The following is an 11778-nucleotide window of genomic DNA, read 5'->3' as shown; positions in this document are numbered from 1 at the left end:
CCTAATTTCTGAATAAATGATCAAATTTTGATTTAAATTTTGAAATTGTCTGGCAATATATTATTTTTTATCAAATAAATAACTAGGTACCTACCTAGATTTGGTGAAAAAGTGCAGAGACGCTATTCCGCCCTAGAATAAGACCACTCTATATTCTCTAGTGGATGTCGTACGCGACGACTAAGGGACATATAATCGAGGCAGCATATATTAGGGTTGACGTCAGACAGGCGCCAAAAATTTAATATTCTTTCTACTCGAACTTCAAATCGTCATAAATGAATAAAACTCCGCGCTCACACGAGATTCTTCAAAAACACAAATATCCTACGGCAGTCGGGTAAAAGGGATTCATCAAAGAGGTCATTATGTACCTACGGAAATAGGTACTACCTAATATAAATATATACATCCTGTGGTTTGCGCTGTCTGTCCGTTTGTTGTGGTCGGCTCTTTACATGCTAATTGTATCGAGGATTCCCTGTTAATTAGTACCTAGCTCCCTCTGTCTGCGGTTGATTGATTTAATCTCCATAAATACAGTCAACAGCACATCAAGCTACTCTGCATGAACCTGTAGGTATGGCGCGGTAATAGCGGAAAATGAAATTGATTAGGTTGATGTGTTGTTGACTGTACCTACTTGTACTGTGGACTCCCACGTGAAATCACCACCCACACCTAATCGTGAAATATTCAATTAATACTAACTTATTAGAGCACGGTCAATAGTACTTCGCCTACTTAAATTAATTGCAAACTCGCCCCTATTAACGCACCATAGAGTTTCATGCATGGTAAATCGATGTGCTGTTGACTGTACGTACGTATAAAATCAGGAACAGATAAACATTATCCATTGCTATTGTAAGTTAGGTGGTATAATTTTAAGCTGTCCTGGACTGTATGTTTATGTTACGGCTAAACCCAAAAGTGCTGCTAGACCTGAGACTACTTTATCTGTTATCTTCTTCGGCTAGACCTAAGTGCAGCCGGTCGTTTTCAGAGATGCCTCTATTTTTTCAATGTTTCTTCTTAGTTTGTAGGCAATATTTATGAAGACTACTACAACGCTACCGACACAGCATTACAATCCTACCCTACTAATATTATAAATGCTACAATCCTACCTTACTAATATAATTAATGCAAAAGGTGAGGATGATGTGTGTATGTTACTTTTTGACTTGGGTTTAAAATTAAGGCAAATGATCACAATGTGGTATTTGCTAGTACTTTTTCCACAGGTTCAGAAAATAGTTTTTGATGTTGCAAGTGTTCAGTAGGTAATTAATATTGGTATATGTTAAAAATAAACGTTTAGGGTACGTTTCACCTGACAGACTTTGAAGATAAACGCAACGTACGCCAAAATTTCGGTTATATTGATAATCTGCTATTTTGAGAACCTAATATTTTTAAGAAACTGATTTTTTGAGAATCTCATATATGTGAATAAGGGATTTTATCTCAACGACATAGGCGCGCAGATTTAAGTTAACGTCAAAGTTGACTGGTCCAACGAGAGAAGGCTGACTACGACCTCTAGAAAGAATCTAAAAGAACTTAAATTTGTATTCCGACGTCAACCGCAACGGAGAACGATGTAGGAATGGGTATGAGTTCGGGTCCACAGTATTCTACTGTGGTTGGAGTAACGCCATCTCATATTGAAACTCGCACTTAGAGCCAAACCCCATTGCTCTGGCGCGCTCCGTCATTTTGACGTCCGTCTACGCTGTTGTCAGATTTTGTACAAGTCGTCTATAGGCATCTGACTTTTACTTACTTACCTCCATCTAGTGGCAGGTAGTCGCATACACACTAGGGAACTAAACTGTCAACCAGTGTGCAGGTTTCCTCAAGATGTTTTCCTTCACCGGAAGCAAGTGGTGGTCTATGAAAACTACAAAATATGAAACAAATTGTTATACCAACTCATATGGCACTAGTAGGATACGAACCTGAGACCTTTCGATTCACAGGCGGGCGTATTAACCATAAGTACACCACCACCGCTTCATCATGAACAAATGACAAGGATAGGTAGGTACTTGACCGAAATGAAAAATACCCTTTTCTTGACTAACTTAAACAGCTATACCGACTTTTTCACCGATGAGATATTAAATAGCGTAATTTCTATATTTCCTATAGTTTAGTTGTACCATCATTGTTCTCCATCAGGTGTTCCAGTTTATGTTGCCCAGGCCTAATAGCTATACAACAAAAAAAGTTTCATTCCAATCCGTCCAGTAGTTCCGAAGAATAGCGAGTACAAACAGACAGATTTTTTTTTCAAATCCTTACTCTGTACTATGACTCTATTGCCTAATTTAGTTTTTATGTAAATATATTCAATGTATGTACAGAATTTTTTTCTACTGTTTTATTATATGTATTGATATAATCGCTTAGGCGGACCCTGAGCGACGCAACGAAATTTGACGCAGTTTTCACTGTTATTAGATTCATTACTGAAGGTAAATACCCCGTGCGAAGCCGAGCCAGGTCGCCAGTACAAGAATAAAACATTCTTAGATTAAAACGTTTATTGGCCTAGAGAAGACTATAGGTTTATAACATTCATTATACCGACAAGACAGACAATTTTTTTCAACCCTGCTTCCTCTACGAATATTCTGTATCGGCTACTGGTATCAAACGCACAACCTGCTAAAGACTATTTGGGTACGTCAAAACAAGCAACTTTTATTCTAGGATTTTATTCTGTATGATTTACGCTCCGGTACCGGATTCCCCTTCATCCTACGGCCGCACTTTGAAGCTATTCCCTTTCCCTAAGTTTTCTTGATGTCTGGCTGATTTGGCGGATTAAATGAGTAGCTTTAAATCTCAGGTCAAGACATATTATTTATCTCTTTGATTAGCTGTTTCTGTATTTTCATTTTCATTCATAATTATGTGCAATATAAGTATATATTTATGTAATGTGTGTATGTAAGTTTATAGTATTAACATTTATGTAGGTTTATGATATTTATTTTAAGTATATTTATTATATTAAATCTATTTTTACAATTGTCAGTTTAATCCGACCCGCATTTCTGTATTTCCTCGTCTAGCAATTTCCCAAAAGGTTGCCTGGAAGAAATTGCTTACAGCGATAAGGCCGCCTTTTGCACAATGTATCAATACCATAATGTCATGCTATGTGTGATTATACATTTTGTACTTATGTATACTATGTAATTAATTTGTGCAATAAAGATTTTTGTATTGTGTTTTTGTTTAAAGAACTTTTTATCAATCGGGAAGTGTTAATATTTTGTTACCCACCTATTTAATGGTATTCTTCCATTTCCTTTATGTTACATTTTCTATTAAAGTCTGTCATTTTTGTAACGAAGTCATTTGTTATACTTTCCTTACTAGTCTAGAATAAATGCCACATTTGGCATTATACATACTAATTTGCGATTCTACACATTTTAACTCTATTAATAGCCAAGCAACACGAGGCAGTACAGTATCGTTATGTAGCAAAATCGAACATTGAGTTAACGTTTTATAGAAACGACATTAAAACTATAAAAAATAAAATGTTTGTATTTATTACGTTTAGACAAAAGTCGTAGAACAAAAGATGTACCTTATGCGCCTTCGGAAGGTTATGCGTTAGATACCAGTAATCCTTAACATACCATTGCACTGCGATTTTAATAACACGTTACTAATATCGCAAAAAACAATTGACTCTTTTAAATAAGTACTAAGTACAGTCAACATCACATCGAGTAAGGCAAAATCATTGCACTTTTGCCGCTATTCACGTCGTCATATGGATCCTACCAGGTTAACTTGACATGTAATGGGCTCTACAATACTTACATATAAATTCGATAATATATATTACATATTGAGCCGAATTAGTGTCATATCTAATTTAAAACAACTTTTGAAGTTATTAAATAAACATTTTATTTTTAATATACCATAAAAATTATTAAGAATTTTCTGACCCGTAATTCGTACTTAGGAACGCGAGGTTTATTATCAGTCTCATTCAAAAATCTTGTGTATGACTGAAATAGACAACCCGCGACAGATTCGTTCCATATTTTTCCCACGTGAGTATTGTGACAGAGACGGGTGGAACCATTATGTATTTAACTAGTATGTTACTCTTTAACTCCGGCCACTTATTCTATATTCATGATACTTCTAGTTGTAATACGAAAACCCATAACCCAGTCCATATTACACCTATATGATAACTGTATCCTATTGATGGGACCACGGAATAGAACTACCGGTAGGCCAATTGGACCACATTGGTATATTGTGGTCCTACTATGAGAAATATTGTGAAAAAAATAGTTCTATTACCTTGATTTATTATTATAGATAATATATGATATCACCCAGCCTGTGGGATATGAGTAACTATTATATATTTTTATTGGTATACGAAACTAGTTTGATATCACTTCACTAACTTCGTCATCGTAGACAGAAAACACTTCGACATAGCTTCGATTTAGGTCATACAAGACAAACGCTTATTAGAAATATATGAGGAGAAAAAGTACAGAGTATTGTATTATTAATCTTTTGTCCCTTAACTTGTGCCGGCTTTTACCGCGACCAGCCTGGTAGGCGTATTGAACTGTTCTAGCTATGTACGCTAACTCCACGTTTATGGTTTTCTTTATCTTCATTCACGATACATTTAATGTTAAGTTTCTCCCCGCTAATGAGTCAGTCTTCCAAAAAGTTGTAACATTCTATTATAGTTACAGTGACAGCGCCATCTTTTATCAAAACTCGTACTTTTAATCTGTTCTCTTATAAAAACTCGCACTTTTAATCTGTTCTCTTATAAAAACTCGCACTTTAAATGTGTAACTTTAAATGGCTGTTCGTGGAACGACGCGATATATATGGCGACTCCACATTAACCCCGCGTCTACAGTTTTGTCTTCGTTTCCATTCATTTATCGGTTATGTTTCTTCCCGCCCAGGAGTTGTCAAAATGTTTAGGAGGTTCTTTTCATTCTCGCTCGCAATTTATACTCGTGTATTGCCTTCAGTAAATGCGTGGCGCCGATGAAAATCACGAATGCAGTGCCGATAGCAACCATATAGTAGCTGTCACTGTTTCCAACTGGCACGTCCCATATTAGTGAGTCTGTTAACTGAAAAAAAAATTTTTTTTTTTTCTAACTTTTTAAGATTACTGAATATGTATTTCTACATACAAGACGTTATTGTGCAAAAACAACTAATTTAAACCATAGATAGACATCGGAAGTAAGTATATTAATATGATTCTGTTAGTTTTTAAGGTATGTTACTATTAAATAATTTACTTTCTCTTTTCTTCTCGGTAGTGGCAGTGGATGTCGGTCTGATATGCTGGTAGTATGCTAGTTTTTGATGGTTCTCAGAGCGTTTCGATCGCTGCGGCCGCGCTTTCAATACTATCCGTCAAGTTTCGCGAGGATGAAATCAATTCCAAAATCATTCATAAAATTGACATTACCACAGTACAGATCAGTTTATATCAATTTATATTTAAAAAATGGTAAGCCCTTCTGGCATAATAGGGACCAAAACTGTTTGAATGAGTTTCTTGCGGCATTTCTTCTCAGAAGTAGTCGTTCCGAAATGCTAGTAGTTTGAAGCTTTGGTAAATATAATTTAATTTAGAATATGACGTGAAAAAGTGTCTGTGAAGGCTTAATTTCTGAATAAATGATTTGATTTTGATTCTGTTATTTCAAAGTCAGATAGTAAAACTTTGTTAAAATTTGAAAATTTGTAATAACAGCGAAAATTAAACGGCCGCAGCGGTCGAAGCCGAAACGCTCTGTGAAACACCCACAATTTAAAATTTTACGTGAAAATAAAGACTACGAGGATCCAATTTCAATTAAATGACGTTCGGTTTTGCTCGACCATTTATACGAGAGCGAGAGAGGGTTGGAGTACCGACCGAAAGGAAAGGCACGAGCATCCAGCTGCAGTTCTCCCGGGAGCTGCCGTTGCAGAGGAAGGAGGCGGAGGGCGCGCGCGCGCACAGCTCCAGCCGCCGGTCGGCGCAGCGCAGGAACAGCCGCGGCGGGTCGATGCGGTTGCGCTGAGTGCTGCAACGCCCATACTCTACTCACTCTATGACCGAGCTAGGGTGATATTCTTGTCTAAAGACAGATTCCGTCGAACCAAATATAGATGGCGCTATGCCATGGCGATTTTGCCGACGGTCGCCCACGTTTGGAAAACGCGAGTAAAGTATTGAGACGCAATGTGTTTCATTTTATTTTAGCTTGCAACGGGAATTTCCCAAGGGAGCATGTATTTTTTAAGTGTGAAGAGGTAACAAAAAATGTTACTTTCTCATTTATAATGTAAATCAGGATTAATCAGTAGGAAGATATTTACTAGCTATAAGGATATACGACGAATTTTAATTTCGTTTAATATTAGAAGACACGCTGAGAAGAAGAACTTTTTCTTTTTGCATGTCCGCGAATTATAATAGTCTTTCTTTTCGAGTGTGTTATTGCTACACACACGGTGTCAGATTATAATCAAGTCACCTAAAGACATCTCACATGACTTATGAAGTCGTTCATGCACATTACTGAACTAAAACTGTCAACCAGTTCGCAAGTTTCCTCACAATGTTTTCAGTTTGATTCGACTTGCATTAATATATTTCCACATCTAGCAATTTTCCAGAAGGTTGTCTGGAAGGAATTGCTTACAGCGATAAGACAGCCTTTTGCACAATAGATCTAATTAATTATGTTATACTATGTGTTTATGTATACTATGTAAATAATTTGTGCAATAAGTATTATTGTAATGGTACTCACCCGCCACCGGACTTGGCATGGTGATACCTGGCGTGCACGGGCAGCCACAGCGACACCTTGCTCTGCACCACCGAGCCCATCACGAACACAGTGCTGGGCTGCGACTGTGACGCTGGCAGCTCCACGTTCACACGGTTCTTCGGTATCGCATTCAACTGGAATATAAAAACAGAAAAATAACAATTTATTATTAAAGAAGTATTTCACTCACCCTGGTGTGTTCACGGTTGATAACATTAAGATTAATAAAAAATATAATTATTAATATATACTATTATTATAAGGCGGGTAATCGCCGAAACTAACAAACCAATTTCAAAAATTCTTTCACTCTTAAAAAGGTACATTATCCAAGATTGTTATAGGCTATATTATATCTCAAAATTCGCAAATTCAAATAATTTATTTAGAAATTAGACATTCACAGGCACTTTTTCTCATCAATTTTTATATTTATAGTTATTTCTCACAAGCTACAAACTACTGGAACAAAGGGGACCCACGGGAACAGAGCCCCAGGCAACATCTAGTAAAATATAAATGTTTACAAGATTCTTACTCGATGTGTTCTCCGGAGCTCCCCCAGTTCATCGGGGTTGGCAAACACTCCAGGGGGCAGTGTCTGCTCCAAGCTGACCATGCAGTCTTCATACAGCCACCTGTCTTTGTCGTTTTCACTGTTGAAAACAATCCGATATGTGATGTTCCTGAAATACAGAAAGGCCCTACTTCTGAAATTATACTTTCACAACAAAACTGTTAGCATTCTGTTGCCTGCCTGTGTAAAGTTTTAAATAAATAAATAGCTAGTTAAAAAATAGCAGAGGGCAAGGTATTTTTGTGTGAAATTTACAATGAATTTTGTCCTGTAACAGAATGCTGATAAATTTGTACTTGTAGTGTAATATTTTAGTGACCAGTAGTTAAACAAATAAAAATAAATAAAAAAAACAATTCGTAATCTTTTAAGCAAGGTAAATATTAATATCTTGGAAAAGTTATTAACACAGAATTTTATATCTTGCTCTGCAAACTGCATGCTACATACATATACTAAACTATAATACAACTATATGCTATAGCTAGAGTGAAAACTGAGAACGAAACATGAATAGGCTTGCCGGTTGACTTTACTGATACCTATTTATTTTCCTATCATAATCAAAAGTAATTATTACCTACCTGTGAAATCCTTCATTTAGTAACGCTTGCTTTGCTTTCACGTTAAATTTACAGGAAATCGAACTAACAGCACTGATAAAAGATAAAGAACCGATTAATAAAGTATAGATTGCGAAAATGGACATTTCGATAACTGTACAGGATTTATCTCTTATAGATTTTGCTATAATTAACAAAAAAAGAAATTATGGTTATGTTTTAATTGATATAAAACAAGAAGTCATCTGGTATATTATTAAAATAAATAAAATTAGTAGATCCTTCCGCTGCTTCTTCTCACACCAAAAATCACTAAATTAAAAAGACGATTTGATAGCAAGACGTCAGTCAAAATGTCATTGTCAAGTAGAATAAAAAAATTACAACAAGCACTGATATATAAACATACGTTACATAATAATCAAAAAATGAAATTACAGTCACAGATTTAAGAATATTGTTCTATCTGTGTAATCGGTGTGGTAGTTTATTACAACCGAATTTAGTGTTCACCTAATTTCCAATACAAAGAGTATTAAAAAAATGGTTGCCTGTAAAGTCGGTTTTACGGGCGAAGATTTTACGTGACAACGTCTTTTTACGCGCGCGCCAGACCGATCATAGTTGAGTGGGAGAGAGACGCAAGGCATTCGGCGGGCCTCTCTCTCGTTCGGTGACTCATCGTAACGTTACCGGGCGTTACACTTTTTCATAAGTGACTCCCAGCCGCAACCTAATTTAAGACGTTGTCACGTCAAAAAAAAACTGTCAAAAAAATGTTACTTAGACTAATTATGTATCTATCGATTTAATGTTTTTATTCAGAAATGCATACAAGGAAAGTGTGTTAGTGTTTAACCGAATTTGCATTTTAACTAGACCCGCCTTGACACACATTGCAACATGCTTTTTTATCAGATTTTTACGTAATCCCGCTGTTTTGCTCCGCGTACTAATGATTGGTGTCACTGAACAATTTGATGGAAGTCTATTAGATTATAGCATGGATTTAATAGGTACTCCGTAGTACTTAGTAATTCCATGAATTAAAGTTAGCATACCTATTTGGCCGTAGAATGTAAGAAGAAGCCACAAATATTGACTTCGACACAATTTCTGTAGGTGCAACCTTTTCTACCAAGTTGCTGGGCACGAAATCTGTCCAGTAGTTTTTGCGTTTATCGTGTTCATAATAGACACACAAACGCCACAGGGTGCGCCACTTTTTTATGATACCTATATGTGTGTTTTTGTTTGGTTTTATACCTATAGGTATTTTTGAATTAAGTAGCACGGTAAAGCTTTACTTTAAGTCTAATTAGCTAAGGTCGTTGGTCAAATGACTTTAAAATCGTAGTGACAGGATCCAATCATATTTATCTAATTCATTTAGGTCTAAACTGCCTCTCTCAAAGGAGCTATTGCTCCCTCAGCCATTGAGCGTCGGAGTCCAGGATTCACTTTCCTACACTTGAGGATTTCCAAACCATCTATTTCTATCATATCATGGTCCCCAAGTATTGAGGGTTGGTTGCACCGGTCAACTTTCCTCTTCTTCAGAGTCGTATTCCTCATGGCTGAGGGACAATTACGTGGAATGAAACACACACAACAACTTTCTTGTCATCATTAATGCAGTGGTTTGCCATTGCTTTCCCCATTTCACACACAAGTTAATAATAATCAACCAGTATGCAGGTTTCCTCACGATGTTATCCTTAAGCGGAAGTAAGTGGTGGTCGATGAAAACATAAAATACATGAGTCAGATTGGTATACAAACTCAAGTGGCACGAGTAGAATTCGAACCTGGGACCTTTCAATCCACAGGCTTAACCATTACACCACCACCGCTTTATCTTTGATATTATATAACTTTAACCTGCGCTTAAAAAACAAACTACGCGATATTGTCGCATAGGTTAAAGTTAACGTCAAAGTTGATTGGTGAAACTCACGCTAGTCTACAATCTAGGTAGGTAAATATTTATTCTACTATTCTATTGTACTGTACTATTTATTATTATATTCAATATCTATCCATCTATTATATTCATTCTACTATACTATGATATTTACCATGTGGTGCTTTTTGATATTCATTTGTTGTGCTACTTCTTTTATTAATGATCTAAATGGTTTACAATTACTTCTTTACAACTTATTGTGTACTTACATTGTTATATTACTGATAAAAAATTATACATAAATTTATATTTAAAAAATGGTAAGCCCTTCTGGCATAATAGGGACCAACACTGTTTGACTGAGTTTCTTTCGGCATTTCTTCTCAGCAGTGGTCGTTCCGAAATGCTAGTAGTTTGTAGCTTTGGTAAACATAATTTAATTTAGAATATGACGTGAAAAAGTGCCTGTGAAGGCCTAATTTCTTAATAAATGATTTGATTTTGATTTTGACAACTTAATGACAAATTTGAACTGGTATCACAACTGATGAGTCAACGTTAATATTTTTGTTTCGGGAAAACCAAATGTTCGTTGGTTTTGTTTTGAATTGAAACGTGAGTCAGAAAGAGGAACAACTACTTACCTACTCCAGGATCGTGTTATGTTACCGTTTATTAATAACTATGTTTGTTAGATATGGTACAATAAGTGGGAAAATAACATGAAAATTAAAATATGTAGGTAATATAACATTATTTTCATTTTTTAAATAAGTATTATTATTATTAAAAACATAAAAATATCGATGGTCACACAGGCGAATTTTAGATACATAGGTAGCTATACTTATATAATTAGTTTTTGCATATTTTTTCGATGTTTTTAAGCAAAAATCTAGGTATAACATTTGTATAAAAAAAATATCGATTTTCATTAAAAAAAAGTAATTATAATAAGTTCTGTTTTATCAGAAAAAAATTATACCTAAATCTTCCTAAGAAATCACACTATCTATTAGCGAAAACCGCATGAAAATGTAGTAGTAGTTTTTAGTTCATCGCGCACAGACAGACATACGCGGCAGAGGACTTTGTTAAAAAACAAGGACGTAAGGATGCACTAATAAAGCTTTACTTTCAAAGCTATTTTTTACGACAGACGCAATAAACAGATCATCTAGATAGAAGCGAGGATTTGGTCAGGTCATTCTATTTCACTAATTGGCGATAATTCAGTAGTGACCTCAAGGTCCGCGGGGTCAACAGATCACAGCGTGGAGTCGCTTCAAGTAATTGGCGATATAAACGGTGTAGGGTGACTGTGGTTCCATTTTGTTTTTCAACGAACATTTGGTAGAATCCATGACGGGATTCGGTGGGGATAAACCTCGTAATATTCTGATATCTATTAATTGATCGGCACTTCTTAATTATTAAAACAAATTGCAAGAAAATGTATATGATTTGTTTTGTTTGTTAGTACGTTTGAAAATTTAATAATCTATACACCTATTTTGTTTCACGGTTTGAAGCCGGTAAGAAATTCTCCCCACGATTTCCAAATCATGATGTACTCTCTAGACTATTAATAGAAATATAAATATGAATGATACCTACCTACAGTTTTCTCAATCTCAATACTGAGGTCGCCCTAACAACTTAGATAAGGTCACATTTATTCGTTTGTAAGGTCTCTTAACTCAGGTGAAGGGAAAGGAACATTACTAATTTATCATTTAGGTGAATATGCGCTTTATTGAAATTTAAGTTACGTATATTGTACCCAGATTGTAATTTCTCATCATATCTTGGTACAAATTGTTGTTTAGGGACAAAATTCTAAGAAATAACTAAAGTGTGGTCACAATT

General features: G+C 35.5%; 1 protein-coding gene across 1 annotated transcript; it reads right to left on the bottom strand.

The window, feature by feature from the left end:
- Positions 1-3547: 3547 nt before the first annotated feature.
- Positions 3548-8331, bottom strand: LOC128674694 (phosphatidylinositol-glycan biosynthesis class X protein-like). Its single transcript, XM_053753509.1, has 5 exons — positions 8025-8331; positions 7402-7549; positions 6843-6997; positions 5960-6110; positions 3548-5159 (listed from the first exon to the last, which is right to left on the bottom strand). Exons 1-5 carry the CDS (start codon positions 8147-8149, stop codon positions 5001-5003), a joined length of 738 nt encoding a protein of 245 aa, XP_053609484.1. The 5' UTR covers positions 8150-8331; the 3' UTR covers positions 3548-5000.
- Positions 8332-11778: the final 3447 nt, after the last annotated feature.

The sequence above is a fragment of the Plodia interpunctella genome, chromosome 13 (assembly GCF_027563975.2).
Source record: "Plodia interpunctella isolate USDA-ARS_2022_Savannah chromosome 13, ilPloInte3.2, whole genome shotgun sequence".
Lineage (NCBI taxonomy): Eukaryota > Metazoa > Arthropoda > Insecta > Lepidoptera > Pyralidae > Plodia > Plodia interpunctella.
Note: the sequence above shows the minus strand (reverse complement) of the source record. Positions and strands in the feature narration are given on the sequence as shown.

Excerpts from the sequence above, each read along its gene's own strand:
- LOC128674694 (XM_053753509.1), bottom strand. The coding sequence starts at position 8,149 with ATGTCCATTTTCGCAATCTATACTTTATTAATCGGTTCTTTATCTTTT. Across the intron at positions 7,550-8,024 it reads CTAAATGAAGGATTTCACAG|GAACATCACATATCGGATTG; the intron begins GTAGGTAATAAT and ends TCTGTATTTCAG. Across the intron at positions 6,111-6,842 it reads CATGCCAAGTCCGGTGGCGG|CACTCAGCGCAACCGCATCG; the intron begins GTGAGTACCATT and ends TGGGCGTTGCAG.